This window comes from Protopterus annectens, chromosome 10.part0 (genome assembly GCF_019279795.1).
Source record: "Protopterus annectens isolate FY-2018-M chromosome 10.part0, PAN1.0, whole genome shotgun sequence".
NCBI lineage: Eukaryota > Metazoa > Chordata > Ceratodontiformes > Protopteridae > Protopterus > Protopterus annectens.
The window spans coordinates 1,171,902,807-1,171,926,421 of NC_056744.1; the positions used below are offsets into that span (position 1 = coordinate 1,171,902,807).

The 23,615-nt window shown below is 42.0% G+C and overlaps 1 protein-coding gene across 1 annotated transcript in view; it reads right to left on the reverse strand.

The window, feature by feature from the left end:
- Window positions 1-14,394: 14,394 nt before the first annotated feature.
- The window catches only part of MMACHC (metabolism of cobalamin associated C), a 167,060-nt gene continuing 157,839 nt past the window's right edge, over window positions 14,395-23,615 (reverse strand). Inside the window, exon 4 of the mRNA XM_044085918.1 lies at window positions 14,395-14,995. Within this exon, the coding sequence (XP_043941853.1) occupies window positions 14,666-14,995 (330 nt within the window). The 3' untranslated portion in view covers window positions 14,395-14,665. The remainder of the gene's footprint in view (window positions 14,996-23,615) is intronic.

The window sequence follows — 23,615 nt, forward strand, 5'->3', positions numbered from 1 at the left end:
ATCCCACACGAAACAGGATTAGAATGGTTTAACCAAATTTTAGTAACAGAAACAGTTCAAACAGCTACCATCATCAATTTATTAGTAGAATTTATGGAGACTGTCCTAGAAAACAATTTCATACATTTTAACGGAGAATTTTATCGTCAAAGAAAGGGTGTAGCAATGGGGGCATCCTGTGCGTCTTTATATGCAAACATTGTGTTATATTTCTGGGAAAAGAAATACATTTTTTCAAGAAAATGGTATCAAGATATTGCATATTATAGAAGGTTTTTGGATGACATTTGTATTTTTTGGAGGGGTAGTGAGGAGAGTCTTTGTGAATTTTTAAGATACATTAATAATACAACAGCTTTCTTTAAATTCACCTACAATATAGATAAAAATAAACTACACTACTTGGATGTAACCATCGTTAAAGACCACGAAAATCACTGTTTTCAATCTAAACTATACAGAAAAAGTTCATTCTCCAACTCCTACCTCCACTACAATAGTGGACATCCAAATTTTCAAAAGAGGGGTATCATTAAAGGTCAATTAATTCGAGCTTCCCGAATGTGTAGCACTCTACAAGATTTTAAGGAAGAAGTGAGAATATTGAAAACATTCTTTTTAGAAAAAGGTTACCCAGATAAATTGTTTGAAGACTTGGCACAGGAAATTAGTCAAAAAAGAGAAACATTGTATCCACTTCTGCTAAGAGTAGGTACTGTCAACCAACCACAGAGCAGAAGTGAAAATAAGATACAAAGTCAAAGCAGTTTCATTTACACTTTTAATAAGAACTCTGAAGAAATTGAAGATACTATTTTCAAATACTGGCCTATTCTGAGTTATCATGAGGACTTAAAACCTTTTATTCCAGAAAGACCACACTTTGTCAGAAAAAGAAATAAAAATCTGAAAGAGATCTTTAGAGAGTAATAAAAATAGAAGAAGAGTAGGGACCTATTCATGTGGTAATTGTAAGCAATGTCACGCTATGATTAACCAGGAACAGATTAGGATTCCCTCAAGAAAATTTAACTTTACTGCCAGGAAATACTATAACTGCGCTACAAAAGGGGTAGTATACCTAGGGACATGTTTATCCTGTAACAGTTTTTATATAGGAAAAATTGAATGACATATCAGGAGAAGGGTGTATGAACATTTTAATGATGTAATGAAACAAAAAGAGAGTAATGCTTTTTATAAACACTCCCTGGTTTGTGAAAACATGAACTTGAAGTTCTTTATTTTAGAACAAGTTACACAGGATATTAAAGGTGGTAACTGGGAGACAACCCTAGAATATCGTGAGTTATATTGGCAACTGAAACTAAATTCTACTAAGATACCAGGTTTGAATGACTCTATCAACATCATGAGTGTATTAAAAATGAGAAAAGCAAGGTTATGAATACAGTTTCAGTTTACCATTCCTTTTAAAGCCACACAACAAATGATGTTTTAAACTCCACGCACATATATTTTTTAAAAAATTAATTGTATTTATATTTTTACTAAGATATTTATTAAGATTGGACATGAATTATTAATTAACATGGTGAATATTTTCATCAAAAGATTTTAGAGGTGATTGTTGTTTATTTAATTAACAAGAAAGATTAGCTTGTTTTAATTTTATAGTACATCTAACTCTGAATGTATAAACATGAGTAATATTAAATTGTTGAACTAACGGATGTTCACATAGTTCAATATAAGTTTAAGTTATAACATATAGGTTATATTTCATATTAATTTTTATTTATTAACATGTTTTTATACATTTTAACATCTAAAGAGTTTTTTTTATATATCAAACTATGAAATAAGCACTTAATGAATTATTCTTTTAAGTTGTCAACAGTTTTGCATGAGTCTGAATACATAGAAACGAGTTTTTTCAAAGATGCTTTGATGAAAGTAATAGAGAATTTGAAATCAAATGCAATACTTTGATACATATCTAGTTTTCTTTAAGATGTAATGACTATTCACTAATTAATTAATGGATTCTAACATGTGATCAATATGAATTTATTTAAAGATGCGCACAATGTTGCTGAGTGATTTTCCTTGAAAAAGCCCGATAATATACGGGTGAAAGCACTTGGAGTAATTTTGTTTCAATAAAGACTGTTTGTTTCAAAGACCTTTCGGCCGTTGCCAGTAATTTCACCTTGGTTGGAACAAATTGGATTAAGTAGCTGCTAATTACGTGTCCTGAACTGCTGGGCTGTGTTTTTTTCATTCTTAACTTTCTAAGTTTGTAAGAGCAATATTTAAAAATTGTCCCTAGTTTTGGGCCTTTGCCCTCCTAATATGACAGGTTTTGTCCAGATTTCTTGTGCTAAGAGGTTGAAAAGTATGGCATACATGTGTGTAAGAGTGAGGTAGGTTGCATGTGTGTGTGTTTAAGAAGGAGGCAAGTAGGTAGGAAGTATGATTCACACTTCTCAGCTGTCCTTGATTTCCATGGATACTCCTAATTTTTGACAGAAATTTTAGCACTGCCCCTTTTAATCCTGCCTAAACGACTTTTGGAGAGAAGGTGATGAATTACACTTAATGACAATAATTAGAGCAGACCTTTTAGTTTAGAAAAATGCATATTTACTCATGTTTGGTTATTTTGTCAATGTCTCAAGTAAAGAATACTAATATATGAAAAGTGTCCCTGATTATTCCTGGATTTGTCCCTGATTCTGGTGGGATTTGTTGTGATGCAGTACTGGAAAAAAAAGAGAGTCTGTATGATGTAGCCAAGAGGAAGTACACTGCAATGGAAATGCCTGTTTTACAGGAGTAGGACATGTGTGTATATGACAGTGTTACAGTGGGGTGCGATTGTGTGACCTAGTCCCATTTGTTGTGGGTGTGTGGTTTCTCTGTGTATAATTTGCAACATACTGGTTACATCCCTGGTTTAGCAACCAGGAAATGATACCTGGCCAAACGCACAAAATATTTATAAAAGGAAATGACCAAATCACACATATCTGACATAGCTGAACATTGTTTCAGCTTTAAAATTTTGCTGTTACACACCATTTTTTTCTCCAATGAGCTCCCTTTCAGCTTTCCCATCATTAGATCTGAATGTGTTTCAGACAGGTTTAATCAACATTTTTTTCCAGCTTCTAGGTAATTTCAACAGAACTCGTAAAACATATCAACTGTTTGGAAGTACATCTCACCCCACATAGTGTACATGAAATTCAGTGTCCTAAGCAAGGCATGTAAATTAGTAATAAAGATAACCAATATTGTCACTCAACAAAAATCCAAGGACGACTCCGCAAATAGTCAGAAAAAAATAACTATTACACAAAATCATCACTAAAAGAATCACAGGCCTAAATCAGATGCCATATGCTGACCATCTAAGAAAACTCCAGCTATACTCTGTGGCATATCGTCTACTCAGAGGCGATCTCTGCTTAACATACAAGGCCATGTCAAACCCTGAGCTGTTGGACATGCTTCACTTAAAGAAATCCCAATCCCTCAGAGCCACACGCTCCAGTCTAAACCTTGTCATCACAATGAACAAAACATGCTGAAGGGATAGGTTCCTGACCCAGAGACTCCCCATACTCTGGAATAGACTGCCCATACATGTCAAGCAGAGCGCCTCCTTGGCCCGCTTCAAAAGGAACCTTGATGACTGGATGGGAGATAGGAAATTCACCCCGGGGATCATGTCAGTTGCCCTGCTAGACAGGGGTCCAGAGAAGTAAATATTGTGGGAAGAAATATCCAGGGAATTGTTATGGCTAGGCTTGTATAGGCCCTAAGGCCGATAGCCTAGTACCAACCTATGAACCTATGTAAGTACTTTCATCTACAGGATGTACAAGTCAAGACTTCTTCAGACTGTTTCTGACTGCAAACAGTCCAAAGAAGTCTTGACTTATATGTCCTGTAAAAGAGAGTACTTAGTGCCGATTTGTCTAATAAATATTTTTTCTGACTATTTGGGTGGTCTTATTTGGATTCTACGCAAGGCAAGCAGAATACACATTAGATGCTCATCTTTGATCCAAAGACATACCCATATATACAATTAAGCTGTTTATTTTTCTTCTGCAACAGCTTTAAATGCATGAAATCAGTATGGGCGCTCCACATTTTATGTCAGCAACCAAAACACAAAAATGATTAAATTCTCAGTCTTCCCAAACAGCAAGTCCCACTCACAATTACAGGCTCAATCGCTCAGTCGAAAGATAATAGTGACAACTTTGGCAAGGATAGAATGAGGGAGGTTGTGCCCGACAGAGGAAGACAAAATTGATCTAGCATTATGGTAAGTACTGAACTTTCATATCCAATGTTGTCTTTTCCTATCAAACGTAATGTATGAGGCAGATTCTCCAGTTACTAGAATTCCAGGGTGGTCTCATGAAAGGATATTTTGAAGAATGGTGGAGCTGAAAGACGCACAGGGCCTAGACTGCATATGTCCAACTTACAGTGGATACAAGCACAAATTTCATATATGAGAACTTAGAAAAACAGGCAGTGGAGGCTGCCAGTACTCTGAATGAGCCTTGGGTTTATGTGGAATGGCGTATCCCCCCCCCCTTTTTTTTTTAAACAGAGACAAAGGTAATGCAATCAGAGAGCTATCTGGATAGTGTGACTTTATAGAGATCTTGTACCAGCTTATCCTTTGAGAAGGAAATAAAAAGTTGATCTATTTTCTTGAATACTTTAGATAGCGCATAGATAAAATCTCAGTTGATGGTGAACATCCATCAAACACAAGATGTATTTACCTTTGTTAGAGAAATTTTGAAAGAAAACTAGTAGGTTAACTGTCTCATTAAGAGAAGTTTCCGAAGCCACTCTGGGAAGAAAATTTGGATTATTCTGAACAGACAGTTTATCCTTGTGAAAAATTAAAGTAGGAAGGTCTGCTAGACAAGGCTTGAATTTCTGAAATTCTCCTGGCAGAAGTGACAGCCACTATGAAGATAGTTTTTCAGAACAGAAACTTCATATTTGCTGATGCAGTTGATCTGAAGGGTGATATGATTAGAGTTTGAAGCATCACAGTGATATCCCAAGGACGGATTGGCTGCAAGTTGAACATTAATGGTTTCAAAACCAGCACCTTCCTGGAATAAACCCATTAGAAAATTCAAACTAGCAAGGTGCTGGAAAAGGGTGTAAGCCCTTGAAAGTGGCCAAGGGGCCCAAACAAGTCATTCCTTTCTTGTGTTAGGTTTCTGAGATGACAAAATATGGTAACTGAAGTGGAAAGCCTGGCATCCTGGGCCATCAGTGGAATTGCAGGAACCATGTTGTTAACTTCAGGTCTTTCAGGTCTCATTGAGGCTGGCTGGATGGAGGAGACAAAAGGTCTGAAAGAAGATCCAGCAACCAAGGAGGGCATTCCAGATGAAGCCAAAAGAAAGGAAACCAAACCTGCCAGAACCAGAAGGGGGCAATGAGAATTGCTGTTGTTTTGCATCAGATGGCTTTCTGCAGAATCTTGGTTATATGGGGAAAGGGTGGAAGGGCATACAGGAGACCTGTGGGTCAACTGTGGACTAGAGCATCCCTTTGTGACTGACCCTCTGGGGAAAGCACGGCAAAGTAGCTGCTGCACTTGTTCAGGTGGGAAGTGAAAAGGTCATAGATGGCTAACTCCAGAGAACAATCATTGTTGCCAATATCTGGTAAGGAGACTAATCATGGGGCAGAAATAAAGACCTGCTCAGTTTGCCAGCAAGACACGAATTCCCTAGGATGTACGTTGCCACTAGAAAGCATTTGAGAAGACAATGCCCACTACCATGCCCTCATAGCTTCCTGGCAGAATGGGTATGAACAGGGTCGCCCTGCTTGTTGATGTAGCAGACTACTGCCATGTTGTCCATCCGGATGGAGATCACACTTATGGGGAGGCAGTCCTGAAAGGCCTGCAATGCTTGGAGGACCACATCTCCAAAGCACTGATGTGAAGATTAGCCTATGTCACAGAGCACGTGCTCTGGACAGTCTTCCTTTTGAAATGCCCCCCACCCCAGAAGGGAGATGCCTGTGGTCACAATGGCCATTGGGATTGGATAAGTGAATGGTCAACTCCAACAGACAAGAGAACAGAAGAGTCACCAACCACAGAATGTGATGCCTCTATACTGATTTGAGTGGTACTGGAAAGTAAAGTGATTGATATAACAATGATCATTGAACTGAGAGGGTTTACTGCAGTACTCTCATTAACATTTTGCTTGTGGAACCAGAATAACTGACACAGCCACTGATCCCAACAGCAGAAGAATTAGTCTTGCTGGAGGACTGCAGGAAGAGAGAAATTTAGAAACCTGAAGACAGACAGCCAATCTCCCAGAATCAAAAGTTCTATCTGGGATGTTGTGCCCAGGTGGCATCCTATGAATTTGATTGCCTGTGCTAGAGTTAAGCTGGCTCTCCATCAGGTTTACTGTAATCTGTAGGTAGTGAGAGAGCTAGAGCAAGAAGTCCCTGCACTGGATCAGACGATCTCACATGGGAGTGGTAAGGAACCAAACGTCCAGACAGGGGAACGCCTGGAACCTATGCAGTCTTAGGTAAGCAAGAGCACTCATCCATCTACCTACTTAACTGAATGAAGTACTGGAAACTTTAACAAGGTGTCTTTATTCCTCCTACAGGGAGGATATCAAAGGACAAAGTCTGCTAGATCTGCTGAAGTGATTTTATCTGGACTAATCATTTATGCTCTGTTTCCAAACTGGAAAGTAGGCACATGGACACATTATACATAGATTGTAGGGTAGACAGATGAGACTCTAGTTTTCTGAATGTCTGTAGGCAAATTAACTACGAGGGATTTAGAAAGTTCTCCAGTCAAATACCTCTAAAAACAAGTCACATTTGTCAAGTAGTTCAGGGCATGAAGAGCAAACACAGGTGAAGCATATGCCCATTTTCAAAATCTGCCCAATGTCCTGCACCCCTTGTCAGGGGGATGGATAGAGATGCTCTCCTTGGAAAGCTCCTTTTTAGTGGCTGCTGCCAACACTTTAGCATTGACTGGGGAACCGTTGTTCCACTGTAACCCGTTTCTGTGAGACACAGGGACTTTGTCAGGTTTTCTTGGGATCATCTCCACCACATTGGGCTCCTTCCAAGACCAGTATGAGACCAAATGAATCAGCTCATTAGCAGGCAGGACCACCCAGGCAGTAAATGAGCCAGCCCCATAAGCCTTCAGGAATATCAACTCCCCTTGGGAAGGGCTTCGGGCAACCAGCCCCCCTCTGCTTCATCAATTCACGGATCTCTACAACGGATATGTCTTCTGGGGGAACCTTGAGGACCCTTGAAGTTGGTATCTTCAGTGAGTGACTCATGAGAGGAATCTGCATGCCTCCTTTTGCAAAATTGCTTTCTGTGACTTTCTTCAGTGGGGTGCTCTGCAAAAGGTTTGGAATTGAAACTGGTACCTGTCAAACAAGGTCCCCAGAGGCTAAGTGAGGTTGGCAGACAGTGTGGAAGGCCCCTCAAGATTCAGAGTGAGTTGGGACAGTACCAAGTGCATATGAGGAACCTCCTCTCTAGATCTGGAGAGTTCCCTTTAAAAGTCTTTGAAAGGCAAAGTCAAGATCGGTACACCAAAGATGACCTCCCAAGGACCTGAAGGTCCATTGGAAGGAACTTCCATCGATCCAACTCTGCTCCAAAGCTGATGTCGGAGCCGAGCTGAATAAGCTAAAGCATCTAGAGGCAGAAAACTTCAGAGAAGAACTCAACCCCTGTACCTCGGTCCTGACCCCCCAGCTGCTTGACCCTTTGCAATCCAGTGGTGACAGAACTGAAAAGGAAAGGGAAACTGTTGGAGTCAAAGTGGAAACCAATCTCATCTCTGACAGGACTCTCTCACAGGAATCACTCAAGAGTTGTAGACACTGGATCCGAAGGTTGGACCGGAGATGGAATAATTAAGAAGGGATTGATACGGGCCAGACCCAGAGACCCTGGGGGGGGTATGAAGAGAGGCCCCCAATCTGCATCTGAATCCAAAGAAATTTCTTTATCACCCCATCAACGTCCGCTTTGGAGAGGCTTCTCTGCAAAAGGAACTGTATGAAGATACCAGAGAAGGTGGTCTAGGGGATTAATGTCTCGCCTAGAGTATGGATGAATGGAGCAGAGGACTGGCAGGCTCTGGAAAGAAGCGGCATACAGGATATAGTATATTCAGATGTTGGATCCAACAGTCTCAAATTCTTTAGGGGTGGATCTAGAGACCCTTTTCCTTGGTTGTTCTTCTGCTTCTCCTTCTCTCTTTACTCTTTTCTCCCTCTTGCTCTCTCTCTCTCTACCCTTTTTCTTGGTAGGTTTAGAGCTGTCTACTTTCTTGGATGAAAGAAAAGCTGAAGTGAACAGTGGAGGGGTCAATTCTCCTGCTTGGCCAGGGGAAGACCCTTTAATATGAGTTTGTTCCTTTGGTTCATAACAGCCTGGGCCCCTGAAGAAAGCACAGGACTCACAGTCAATATTTAAATGTCCTGCCCCCAAACAGTAAACACACACATTGTGTGGTTCTTGGGGCAGGGGGGGGGGGGTATTTTGTATACAACAGCACTACACGTTTTAAATTCATAGGCTTTGTCAGACATCTTAAGAACAGCACAAAAGTCCGGGCACAGTCCCAAAGTCCTAATAACAATACTATTCTATCAAAGCTAAATTAGACAGATACAGGTGACACTAACCAAGTAGCCAAAAAACTACCAAAAGGTAGCTAAGATAATGTCACAACAGATTTTTTTTCTTGGTAGAAAAGGGTGCGAAAAAAGAAAAGTTCTGAAGAAAAATGAGTGGTACAATAGTGTCTAGAAATGGAATGGAGTAGCTAGATATGCCAATAAAGGTTATCCAACTAAGGTAGAGACCCATCAAGAATTAGAAAATTTTGCACTTATTTGAAAAATATGCATTGAGCCCTTGCAGATCGCATCTTGACCATACAGGTGGCAAATGAGATCTGGAGCATCACAGGGGACAAGTTGGAATTATGGGTTCGGAGCCGATCCTCGGCTCCGACTCGGCACTTGCTTTAGCTTGAGAACTCCTTTTACCAGCTCGAGGCAACCCTATATCCCATGATGCAAGGCGGAACTACCTCAGATCTCGTTTGGTAGCTAACCTACCCTGCTAAGGACTAACCTAATATATTTAGGAGAAACCAAGTTCATAATAAAGAGTCCTCTAATGCAGGCTCAGGAGGAAACAACCTGATAGGAACTCTTCAAGATCTGTCCAGGCCAGGGGGAAGGAGGGAGGGACGCAAGAAAGAAGGCGAGAGAAGACAACTAACATGGAACGTTATGGTAGGTACATAACTTCTAAATGTTAAGTTGTCAATCTCGCCTTCATTCTTGCTGGATGGGACCGCGTCCCTAGCACCTGTATCCCGGGTGGCTCAATGGAACAGACTCTTGAGAACTGTGGAACCAAAACTGGCCCTGTCTCTGGAGGCCAAATCTAACTTGTAATGAGAGACAAAGGTATGAGGAGTGGCCCAAGTAGCTGCTGCACAAATGGTATCAATGGGTAGTCTATCCTGAAAGGCTGCAGAAGTGGATAGACTCCTGGTTGAGTGTGCTTTCGGTTTAGAAGGTAGTTGCATGCCTCTGAGAGAGTACACATGAGAAATGGTGGAAGACAACCATCTGGATAAGGTCACTTTAGACACTGGGAGACCTTTCCTGTTTTCTGCATAGGAGACAAATAATTGGTCCGATTTCCTGAATTGTTTCGTTCTATGCAAATAGTACCTGAGCTGACGATGGATATCCAAAAAATGAAGCTTTTGTTCAGCTCTGTCAGAATAGTTTGGGAAAAAAACTGGTAGATCTATGGATTGATTAATATTGGTTTGAGACACAACTTTAGGAAGATAGGACGGGTTTGTTCTTAAGGACACCCTGTCCTTATGAAAAACCAAGTAAGGGGAACGGATGCAGAGAGCTTGAATCTCGGAAACCCTTCTTGCTGAAGTGACAGCCAGTAAAAATATAGTTTTCCAGGTCAATAACTTCAAAGAACATGAAGCAGACGGTTCGAAGGGAGGTAATATCAAGGATGCCAACATTAAATTTAGATCCCATTGCGGAGGAGGATGCTTTATAGGCGGCTTTAGAAGAAAAACTCCTCTCAGAAAGGCCTTGCATAATCTATGAGACATAATGTTATTGTCATGCAAGCCAACATGATATTTGGAAATAGCAGCCAGTTGAACTTTTACTGTAGATGAAGAAGATCCTGACTGAAAAACCTCAGCCAGGAAATCTAAAACAGAATGCACAGGAGCAGTAAAGGGATCAATATTCCTGGAATTTGCCCAAATAGAAAAACGTCGCCACTTGCTAGCATAAACGGTTCTGGTGGACGACTTTAAAGAAGCCACTAAGATGTCTCTGACTGAATCAGAGATCATCGGAAGCCTGGCTAGGGAAGGAAGTGGAGCAACCAAGCAGTGAGGTTGAGAGAATGAATGGCCCGGTGCTGTTGACCCGACTGATGGATCAAGAGATCCGGAACTGGGTCCAGATGCCAGGGCTGCACCAGGAGGTGACGATGCAGAGACGGAAAACAAATTTGTCGAGGCCAGTAAGGGGCAATGAGAATCAACTTGGCCCTCAAAACAGTGGCTTTCTGAATGACTTGTGGAATCAAGGGAAAGGGAGGAAAAGCGTACAGAAGTCCCCGGGGCCAATCCTGGGTTAGAGAGTCTCTCAGGGGTTGGCCTGGTAGGGAAAAAGGGTGAAAAAAATCGGGGCACTTGTTGTTTTGGGGGGTAGCAAAAAGATCGCAACAAGGTGTGCCCCACTTCAGAAAAATCTGATCCACTACAGATTGTTTGAGAGACCACTCGTGAGGCATTAGAATGGATCTGCTCAGCCTGTCCGCCAAGAGGTTGGACTTGCCGGGGATGTGCGTTGCTATCAGAAACCGATGAGAGGAGATTGCCCATTGCCAAAGTCTGAGAGCTTCTCGACACAACGGATAGGACCTGGTCCCGCCCTGCTTGTTGATGTACCAGACCACGGACATGTTGTCCGTTTGTACTGCAATAGTCCCTGTGGGAAGAAAGTCGTTGAGGGCTTGCAACGTTAAAAGCACCGCTCTCATCTCCAGGACATTTATGTGCAGATGGTATTCTATGGGTTGCCACGTCCCGTGGACCATCCTGCCCTGATAATGCCCCCCCCACCCGATCAGAGAGGCATCCGTAGTAACTGTGGCAACCGGAGGAGGGGGAACAAAAGGTCGGCCCTGATGAAGAAGAGGGGAAGATATCCACCAATTCAGATGAGTCCTGCACGATTGTGTGACTAAGATTTCGTGCCTCATCGGAAGACTGTGGAACGACCACTGAGTGAATAACATCCACTGCAGAAGACGCATGTGGAAGCGAGCTAGTGGTAGAAGAACAATGGCCGCAGCCATAAGACCTAGAACCTTTAGTATCAGCCTGGCTTTGACTTTGCTGCTCTGCAATAAAATCCGAACGTATTTTTGGATGTCCAGAATTCTTTGATCTGTTAAGTCTGGCTAACATTTTGACGGTGTTTAATTCTGCGCCTATAAAGGTGATAGATTGGCAAGGCCGCAGAGAAGATTTTTCAAAATTCACTGAAATTCCCAAACTCCTGCATAGCTGCAGAGTGTAGTCTCTGGTCTGAAGAAGCTGACACCTGGTGGTGGCGGAGAGGAGCCAGTCGTCTAAATAAGGAAACACCTGGAATCCTTGACGTCTCAGATGAGCTGTGACCACTGCCATACATTTGGTAAACACTCTGGGGGCTGAAGTGAGGCCAAAGGGCAGGGCTCTGAATTGGTAATGACTGGTCCCTAGCCAAAAGCGGAGAAACCTTCTGGAGCGCCTGTGAATCTTTATGTGATAGTACGCGTCCTGAAGGTCTATAGAGCACATCCAGTTGTCCTTGCCCAGAAAGGGCAGAATGGACTGAAGCGTGACCATCCGGAATCTTGCCTTCTTGACAAATCTGTTTAGACTGCTCAGGTCTAATATTGGTCTCCAATCTCCCGTCCTTTTGGGGACCAAAAAGAATCTCGAGTAGACGCCGGATCCTACTTGGTCTGCCGGAACAGTCTGGACGGCTCTTTTTTCTAGGAGCTTTGAAACCTCCTGTTCTGCTAAATCCCTTTGACCGGGTGAGATGTCTGGAAGGGATTTTTGAGGTACGGGATACCTTTCGAAGGGGATTTTGTAACCCTCGGATATGATCGACTGTACCCACATATCTTGTGAAAGGGAATGCCAGGCTACTGGGTACAGTGAAATCTTTCCCCCGACTGCCTCCAAGGGTGGACAGTCGGGCAACACCTCAGGGGTGCTGAAAAGGCTTCTCAGGAAGAGACTCCCTGTTGCCTTGGTTCTGAGGACCCCCCCTGCCCCTAGGGCGGCGTCTATTATTGTTACCCCCTCTGCCTCTGGGGGTAAACTGACCACGTGTGTCCGGTGTAGCTCCTTGGGCTTTGCGGAACCACATCTTCCCTCCCTTCTGACCCTTGGGATATGGCCTAGAAGGGGTGGAAAAATGGACTCCCACGGCAGAAAGAGTTTTACCGTCCTGTTCACACCTGGTCAAGGTATCCTTCACCTGAGGTCCGAACAAAGCCGAACCATCAAAGGGGGTATTGGTGAAAGACGCCTTAAAGGGGTCCGCAAAATTACACAGCCGCATCCAGGCTTGACGTCTAAGAGCCACTCCTGTGCCTGCGGCCCTACTCGCTCCATCGGCCGCATAGGTTATGAGCCGCATGGAGGAGTTGGATAAGGAATTCAGGATTGCTAGCTGTGAGGCAATCTTTTCTTGAGCCCCAGCAGCAGAAGGATCCTGGACCACTTCACCTAGTTCCTTGAGAATATCTCTTTGAAGCCTGGTGAAGTGACAAAGGTAGTTCAGCGAACGCATAGCAAAGGTCGCTGAAGAAAATATCAGCTTTCCATACCTGTCCATGGTCCTAGAATCCTTGTTAGGAGGATGGACAGGTACTGAAGGATCCGCAAGTTCCTTCTTAGTGGCGGCCGCCACCACCATAGCATCCACAGAGACGCCCTTGGAAAGAAACTGTTTGTCCGTAGGGGCCGTAATAAACTTGGATGGTCTCCTGGGGACAGGTTCCACAGAATCTGGAGCTGCCCACGCCTTTCGAGCCACTACCTGCATAAGTGGGTCGAAAGGCGGAGATACCCAGGAGGTGGAGGGTCGGGATCCAAAAGCTTCCAGGTATACCGACTCATCCTCGGAGGGATCAATGGATGGCCAATTCCCCCTCTGTTTGAGGAGCTCAAGAATGTCTGAAAAGGAGACATCCTCAGAGGGGGATCGTGGGGAACCCTCCGACTCATCTAAGTCGGTATCAGATGTAGTAGACTCAGGGGAGTCTGTGTGTTTCCTCTTACACGTCCTCTTCCGAGGGGGTTCACCTGCAGGATCAGGAGAAACTTCGGAAGAGGAAGATATTCCCAATGGGGAAACCTGCGGCGATGGATCCCTGGGCCTGAGAGCAAGAGGCTGGCAAGAGGTGTCTACAGGCACCGAAGAGGGAGGAGCTAGAGGGATGGACCGTTGACCTGGCTCAGGAGCCAGGACACTCCTCATCACCTCAAAGGCTCCCTCCCGGGAGACCGGAATATTCCCGTTCGAGGAAATAGGAATTCCGGCTCCACTGAGAGGGAAGGCTCTGAGGCCGATGTCGGTGCCGAGCTTACCAAAGCCGAAGCCCCGAGAGGGAGAGCGGGGTCGGACAAGGGTCCGATGCCACTAGCCCCCTCGGAGCCGACCAGGGAAACTCGACGACCGGATCCCTCCAAGGAAGGTCTCAAGGAGGAGATCGGAGCCGAAGACGACGGAGCCGAAGGATGTATCGGCTCCGGCGCCGAAACAGTCGCTGTCCCAAGAAGCTCCGGCTCCGAACTCTGGTGGGGAGTCGGAGGAGGAAGTTCAAGGGGTGAAGCAATAGCCGAAGTCTGCTGAGACGGGCTATGGAGCATTTGGGCCAGTGCCTGCGACTTTAACAGCCTGCTTACCACCCTCTCTAAATCGTGGTCAGACAGCCTGGAAGATCTCGAAGATCGGCTCCGATGACTCCGCTCCAACAAAAGAGGAGACCCCGAAGTCGAGTGGATCGATTCCAAAGACGGGGACCGAGATCTCTTCTTGGAGGAAGTCGAAGATAACCCTGACTAAAACTGTTTGAAACTCACTTACCTCAGCTGGCAAAAAAGGAGACCTCTTTGCAAAGCGGCAAACGAGATCTGAGGTAGTTCCGCCTTGCATCATGGGATATAGGATTGCCTCGAGCTGGTAAAAGGAGTTCTCAAGCTAAAGCAAGTGCCGAGTCGGAGCCGAGGATCGGCTCCGGACCCATCCAGCAAGAATGAAGGCGAGATTGACAACTTAACATAGACGTTAGACAAAATCTTTGGCAGTTAAAGGTGATGATGAAACATTGTACATTAAAAAATGACAGTTAACACAATTTTTACATCTTGCATGACTACTGTCAATAGTACCATTTTTCAGAAGTAAAATGTTCTGCTGTTTTCTTATTCTAATTTTCAGCAATTGTTTTTAGTTTCTACATCATGTTGTAGCAACTTTCAAAACTACAGATGCTACTTGCTGGTCATTATCTTCAGTAGGAAGGGCACTCTTAAATCCACCATCTGTTCCAGTAATGGCAATCTTTCCTTAGGAGGTGTAGAAAAATATTTTTTCTGCTCTTCAGAGTACCTTTCCTCTACGTCAATGATATCTCTGTAGGTCCAGTCCTGCCAATGGAAATTAAAGTTTTCCAGGACCTGAATAATCTTATTATCTGAAGACAAGCAGTCCACAGGGTCCTTCTGCTGTAGAGATGGCACTAAAATGTCTGGAAATATCAGAACTCCCCGCATTGCAAACCAGCCTCCATAGCGGGGATGGATACACACTCCATATATTTTCTAAAAAGAAAGAAAAATGAATTAAGAAGGTTTAATAATGCATTATTTTACTTATTCAAATGGGGTACAATATTATAAAGACACAGAATGGCTACATGGAAATAAACTTTAGACACTGACAATTTCTATGATCAAAGATTTATAAAGCATATTTTTCATATTATTTGATCCTCATGAAGATATATACTTCTATCGGAGCTGCTGGACTACACAGGAATATGCAAACATGTGATACCAAGTGTCAGACCTACTTGAAGATCATTAAAAATGCACAGTTTGGAATAGCTCCGTAAACAGTCATAGAAAACGCTATCATGTCAACACTTTAGATAAGACTCAGCCTACTGTCACATGACCCTCACCCCATGCTATTTTAAATTCATAGAACATTAATCAGTTGTATGATAGGAGAGATCTCTCTTTTCTGAAGCTTGTTTCCATTTTAACTACTTATACAATTATACATGCTGCTTAAACAACTACAGTGCTATATTATGAGTCATGTGCATACACAGAAGAATAAAACGATGCACATTAAACCCTTTGACGAACTATACACAGTTGCCATATCTGAACACCTTTTTCATGAGGTAGCTGCAATGAGAAAATCTACAGTCACTGGCTATCTTGCAACTGTTTTTGGCCACTAAGAACAACAGTGTTTGAAGTGTCAAGTCATCCTACTGTTGGACTCAGCCTGTCTGGACTTAATTCAGGAATGGACAGACTACAGGAAGCAGCTTTAACCAACTTCGCTAAGTCTCTGATTTGTTTCAAGAGCTGCTTGACTGGGTGGCAATTCTGGTAATGTGTGGAGATGTTTGCAGTTTTGTCTATAAATATGCATGTTACCTCCTTGAGTAATAAACAATCTAGGTTGATTGGAATAACCAACTACAGTGCAGCAGGAACTTATGAAATACATCAGAATCTTGAGAAATTTCTACTCTCTCCTTCCTTCAAAGCAGATAAATTCCTAGCACTTATGTCGTAAAACAGTTCCTATTTCAGTTGTCTGCTCTGCACTAATTCCAAGAGCTGGCTGTATAGGAATAACCTTTTCAAAAGTAAAGCAAAACAAATGTATGCATTACTGACATTGTTAGCCATGGTTATCATTAATGTTACTGTCATTATATCTATTATTGCTGATGTCATTGATCATTATATGCATAGTGCCTTTACTATTGTGTTAGCATTTTGGGGAGCCCCCAGCAAATGTCAAGTTGGAGGTCCCCTGGACACTTCCAGTATAAGTATCACCCTGTCACTGACCCCCTTTCCTAAGTAACCTTTGAGTCCATGCTGGAGTTTTAGGAGTAGTACACACAAAATGAAGTGTAGCTACAATGCTCTTACATACTAACAGGCCTAAGTACCACACTATGTTAGCTCAACCTACTGAGGGGCATTCACAGTTACTGACATTTAGTTGCAATGATGATACATTACAACAACTCTACATGAAGGGCTGGACTTGGGTGAAATGGAGTGCTAAGCTCTGCCTACTGTTTCACCCCCCCCCTCACACACATATCCTCCAGTGCTCACCTCTGTTTGCCCCCAACCCAGTTTGCCCACACCATGCACATTATTTTTTTATTCCTTTTCTCATGTTGCCTTATTCTTCAACTTTTCAAGAAGCCATGACTTTCAATATGCTCTGAAGAGCATTTTAAAGTTTTGTTTCTTCTTTTTACACAACTTTTTTATCCATAGATGGCTTGAACAGAAATTAAAATGAATTAAAAAATGGTGTAGCTGCTCAACTTTGGTTTTCCTTGCATCCTTTCAACACACCTCAACTGGCCACGACAGAAAAGTACTAACCATTTAGGCCCCAAAAGCCATAGGGTTACAGATACTCTGAGGTGCATTTTTGAACATTATCTCAACCTTGAAATCCAATGGTAGCTTGAACAAAAATCTTGAGTAAAAAAAGAATTTCAGTCTTGAAGCCCAAGACTCAATGTTCAAAGCTGACAAAGCAGTAGCTTGCAATAAACTAACAAGACAATTGTTTGTAAAGATACACAAATTATATATAGGAATACTGCCCACCTTCAGGGAACCTGGAGGAATTCCACTTCACCTGCTGTTTGAGGTGCTGGAAGAAAACAGAGCCCATGGGTAGACTCCCATACAGATTGGGAAGGGGCATGGAGACTGCATAGAAACGCCACAGCCAAGAACTCGGAGCAAAGCACTATAAAATGGCAATGCTACTCATTGTGCCACATGGACAATGAGCTGATCCATTCATACACATCCTCCTTGCGCTAAATGTCAAAAAGACAGCCACCAATCGCGTAACATTTGTTTGTAATGGTAAGTGAAAGAAAATATGGCCAGATTGTTGTTCTTAAAAACACTGCAATCAGATGCCCCCCAACACACAACCGCAATGGCGATGCTGATGATGTTTGTGTTATCAAGTGAAATAAACTACATCCAGCTTGTTAGTCTTCCACTGCAAAGTGAGCGCGCGCGCACACACGCGCACACACACACACACACACACACACACACACACACACACACACACAATAGCAAAGCTAGCTTTGCATTAACTTCAGCAAATACCAGTACACTGTGCATTAGTACTACCACATCAGACCAATGACTTGTTTAGCAGTTGTCACACAGAACAGGTAAGTCACTTTTATTTACCTCATTGAGGAGTAATACTTGCCTGTCACTGTCCTTGATTTCACAGAATATCCCTGATTTTGCCTCATAATTTTGCTCTGCCCCTAGTAAAAAATTTGACTTACTGGTAAATCATTCAAGATTACAATAAATCCAGACATCAGAATTTATACCTTTTTCATTCAGAAATGCATGTTGATGCAAAATATGTTATTTTGATTGACTTAAAAAGGTAATAGAGTAACATTTAAAGCATTTATGATCTTGAGCCTTTATTCTGCTATTTTTGGCTTTACTCAGACTTCTTAAGCAAAGAAGTTGAGTTATACTATCTGGTGTACAGCAAGTATGTTTAAAACTCCCACTCCCTGCAAGAGAAAACCATCCCTGAAGATCAGCAGCATCATCTCTTCTTAAAATTCAACAGCTGCTTATTAACTACCGCTTACCTTGCTCAGGTTCATTCAATGATTACTGGCTTTAACTTCTTCAACTCAGGATCCCATGACAACCCTGTTTTTGATAAAGTACATAACTCGAAATTTGTCTTTTTTCCTCCTCATTTTTCCCAACCAGTAGCATCTTTTATGCCCCCAGTCAATTATTATCAGGGTAAATAATCCAACACCAGCACTGTAGGAAACAAAAACAATCACCGGTTTTCCAACCTTGAAGTAAAACTGTTTATTGCTAAAAAACAACGCAAAATGCTTAACGAATCACCGCATTTTTCATCTCATAATACAGACTTCATTAGACAAACACTACAATTTCAAACATCCCTATATATACTCTCATTATATTTAAATTATACAACAGAACCACTAAAATGTCCAAACTCATTAATATGTAATTATCTCATTTCAAATGCCGGTTCCGATACTAAACACCATATTTATTTCTAGGAACCCAATTTTATTCAACTTCTTGCACAGTTGGAATCAATAAATAAATTTTTCCTTATTATAATTAAGAGTTGTTAAAAACAATTATGCCAAAAATAATAAAAATATATAGCTTCCAAATTAAATGCTACATATAACTTTTTTATAACATTCCATAGTTGATGGTGCCACCAAGTGATCAAATGTGCAAATCAAGCAAGCAAGTCATGTCTAATTAAATATATTATACTGGCAAGGCTGAATGCCTAAAACTGATCATAAATTAATTTTAAAATATATATATATTATATAAAAAGATGTGGAATAAATGAAATTACATAAATTCATTCAATAAAAATTCATTAAAACACATTTTTATCAAACAAACACTTTGAAATGTATACATGAATATATTAATTTATTGATTTATAGTCTAGCTGCCCTCATTTTTAAAATGGGTGCAAGGGAAATACCATAATTTATTCCTGGATGTTTATTGGCTTCCAATATTATTTGCTAATATAATTCACGATATTCAATCTTGGTTTCCCACATACCACCCCTTTCATCTTTCTGCACCTCTTCTAAAACAAAAAACTTATATTTCGCCAAAAGGCAAACTATACTATGTCTGAACAAGGCATTACTTTCTTTCTTATTTCTAATAGCGTTCATGTGTTCATAAACCCTCCTTCTTACTTTTCTCTCTGTCTTACCAACGTAGAATCCATTACATATCTCACAGATTGCAATGTAAAAACATTATACTACATTATGGGTAGGAACCACAGTACTTGTGTGATACCCAGGGTGTAGTATACACTGCAATCAGTTTTAGGCATTCAGCCTTGCCAGTATAATATATTTAGTTAGACATGACTTGCTTGCTTGATTTGCACATTTGACCACTTGGTGGCACCATCATCTATAGAATGGTATAAAAAAGTTTTATGTAGCATTTAATTTGGAAGCTATATATTTTTATTCCTTTTGGTATAATTGTTTTTAACAATTATTCATTATAAGAAGGAAAAATATATTTATTGATTCCAACTGTGCAAGAAGTATTTGAAATGAGATAATTACATATTAATGAGTTTGGACATTTTAGTGGTTCTACTGCATAATTTAAATATAATGAGAGTAAATATAGGGATGTTTGAAATTGTAGTGTTTGTCTGATAAAGTCTGTACTATGAGATGAAAAACGTGGTGATTTGTTAAGTGTTTTGCATTTCTTTTTAGCAATAAGCAGTTTTACTTCAAGGTTGGACATCTGGTGATTGTTTTCGTTTCCTACAGTGTTGGTGTTGGATTATTTAGTCGTATATTGTCACTGGTGTCTCCTTTATTTGGTAATTATTATCAGGGGGACCTCCTCAAGCCACCAAGTGCCTAAAGATGGCTATGATGTTAGTTTTAGTGGAGAGAATGCCCACCAGCAAGGTTAACCAAGTCAGTGAAACTATCTGTAGTAAAACATTAGATGAGTTTGTGAAGACTGTTACTTGAAAAAACAAGGTTACTATAACCAGACATATCTTTGAATTTTAAAGGAGATATATATGAGAGTTATTACTAATAATCTGGTTTATTAAGTGCACAAGATTGCTATAGTAGCTTTTGTTGGCTTGACAAACAAGTAACAAAACATCAAAATGAGACAACTTGCTGTAGTTGAGGTCCTGAAGGACCACAGGGTTTGCTGGTGGCAGCTATGTGTCTTGGTTGCATTTATTAATTCTGCCTTCATATATTGCTATGTATTAATCTTGCTATCTTCTGGCATATCATGTAATGGCATGTAAAAAAATACTGAAAATAGAGGGCAAGAAGCCATACCATTTAAAAGATGTGCCCTGGCTTCAATAAATGGCATGCTTTAAGGTTTGTTTTCCTAACAAAGAGTTTCGCTGGAATGTTCGGAATCAAACATGCAACATGAGCCTGAAAGACAATGCCCAATCTGCTAAAACTTGATCTCAAATCTAAACTGAGTACCTGTCTTCAGCACAGAACAAAAGGTGCAATCAACCAATACAAACTCTAAGCTGATACAGGAAATATATACCATTCTGCTTCTTGGACATTAAGGTGTCAAGAGGTCAATAAGGAGCAATAACCTTACTGGACATAAAGAAAGTGATCTCTGAAATTCCCTCCTCTTTCTGGAGGTGTTTTTAATCAAACAGATAATGTACTGTAGTAAGATAAACAGCTAAGGCAAGGGCTGGACTTAACTACAGACAGATCAAAGAAATTCCAAAACTCTCATTGTCCTGGAAACGTACAGTTCCATGAGTAAACTAACTATAACAGTAGATGTCTGAATGATTACTGCTGCAGTAGCCCAAGCTATATATGGGTTAGGTCCTGCAAGGCTATAACAACAAACTTTCAAAGATTCAGGGTATCTTCTACATGCCCAAACCACTAGTCGGCTCAAGATGAGCTGACTAAAGACAGGTTTAGGTGCCAAGCCCTTCAGAGATTTCATGCAAATAGAGAGAGGGAAGGCCAAACTCTAAAAATCTACACCCTTGCAAAAACAACACAATAAGAAACAAGGGGAATGGAGTGAGGCAGCAGCTACTGCAGCAGTGATCATTCGAGGTTGCGCGAGTTTCCTCCGGGTGCTCCAGTTTCCTCCCACATCCAAAAGACATGCAGTAGGTGGATTGGACACTCTAAATTGGCCCTAGGCGTGAGTGTGTGTGTGCCTTCTGTGGAAGGTTGGGCGCCGGGTTGGCAACTCGACACTGTAAAACTCCACTGCCAATCATGAGCGGACAGATAATCTGCTCTGGCGACCCCTAACTGGGAAAAGCCGAAAGAAGAAGACGACTGTTAATGGTAAGTTTACTTACACAACTACAATAAACTCTCACTTAAACGGCACCCATGGGGATTGGTAGATGCCAGATAATAAGAAGTTATGTACCTACCATAACGTTCCATGTTAGTTGCCTTCTCTCGCCTTCTTTCTTGCTTGATGGGTTCGGAGCCAATCCTCGGCTCCGACTCGGCACTTGCTAAGCTCGAGAGTCACTTTTACCAGCTCGAGGCAGCCCCATATCCCATGATGCAAGGCGGTAAGTACCCAGATCTCGTTTGATGACAAAGGGCAATAGCACCAAGCATAAATACTTCCCAAAGGAAGAAAGAAAGCCTACAGGATGAAAGAAGGACCAGTTCTGAATGGTCTTCAGCATAACAATCTCTTGTAGAAAGGTCTGTCCAGGCCTGGGGGAAGGAGGGAGGGTCGCAAGAAAGAAGGCGAGAGAAGACAACTAACATGGAACGTTATGGTAGGTACATAACTTCTTAATGTTAAGTTGTCAATCTCGCCTTCATTCTTGCTTGATGGGACTCGTCCCTAGCACCTCTATCCTGGGTGGCTCAACGGAACAGACTCTTGAGGACTGTAGAGCCAAAACTGGCTCTGTCCCTGGAGGCCAAGTCCAATTTGTAATGGGAAACAAAAGTATGAGGAATGGCCCAAGTGGCCGCTGCACAAATAGTGTCTAAAGGAAGTCTAGCTTGAAAGGCTGTAGAAGTAGCTAAGCTCCTAGTTGAATGTGCTTTAGGTTTTGAGCACAGCTGTTTTCCCGAGCAGATAAATTTCAGAGATGACAGAAGACAGCCATCTAGATAAGGTCACTTTAGAAACAGGAAGGCCTTTCCTGTTATCTGCATAGGAAACAAAGAGTTGATCGGATTTCCTGAATTGTTTAGTTCTGTCCAAATAATATCTGAGTTGGCGGTGGACATCAAGATAATGTAATTTTTGTTCCGATCTGTTTGAATAGTTTGGAAAAAATACAGGGAGTTCAATGGATCGATTCAAATTAGCCTTTGAGGCGACCTTAGGCAAAAAGGTCGGATTAGTTCTCAATGATACTCTGTCCTTGTGAAAGACCAAATAGGGGTCGAACCGAAGAGCTTGAAGTTCAGACACCCTCCTGGCCGATGTAATAGCTACTAGGAATAATGTTTTCCAAGAAAGAAATTTTAGGGAGCAAGAAACAGCTGGCTCGAAGTGGGGAAGAATCAAGGATGTCAGCACTAAATTTAGATCCCATTGAGGAGGAGGATTCCTGATTGGAGGCTTTAGCAGGGAAATTCCTTTCAAGAAGGCTTTACAAAGCCTATGGAACATGATATTGTGATCTGCGATCCCGACATGAAAGTTCGAGATAGCAGCCAGTTGAACTCTAACTGTGGAAGAAGAGGAGCCTGCATGAAAAATCTCCACTAAGAAGTCCAAAACTGCCTGAACTGGGGCAGTGAAGGGATCGATATTCTTGGCTTTAGCCCAATAAGAGAAATGCTTCCATTTGCTTGTATAAATCCTCCTGGTAGAGGATTTTAAAGAAGCTACTATGATGTCTCTAACAGGGTTAGAGATCAAAGGAAGCCTGGCTAAGGAAGGAAGTGGAGCAACCATGCTGAGAGGTTGAGAGAAGGGATAGACCGGTGCAGCTGACCGGATTGGTGAACCAGAAGATCTGGCACTGGGTCCAGATGCCATGGCTGCACCAAAAGGTGACGATGGAGGAACGGAAACCAAATTTGTCGAGGCCAATAAGGAGCAATGAGAATCATTTTGGCTCTCAAACGGTAGCTTTCTGGATAACCTGAGGGATTAGAGGAAAAGGAGGAAAGGCATAAAGAAGTCCCTGGGGCCAATCCTGGGTCAGAGCGTCTCTGGGGGGATGGCCTGACAGAGGGAAGAGAGAGAAGAAGTCTGGGCATTTGCTGTTTTGGGGAGTAGCAAAAAGATCGCAACATGGGCGACCCCATTCCAGAAAAATCTCCTCCACTATAGATTGCTTGAGAGACCACTCGTGAGGCATGAGAATAGCTCTGCTCAATCTGTCCGCTAAAATGTTGGTTTTCCCAGGGATGTGCGTTGCTACCAGAAACCGATGAGAGGAGATCGCCCATTGCCACAGTCTGAGCGCTTCGACACAAGGGGTAGGACTTGGTTCCGCCCTGTTTGTTGATATACCAAACTACAGACATGTTGTCTGTGTGGACTGCAATCGTCCCTACAGGAAGAGAGTCGTTGAGGGCTTGCAACGATA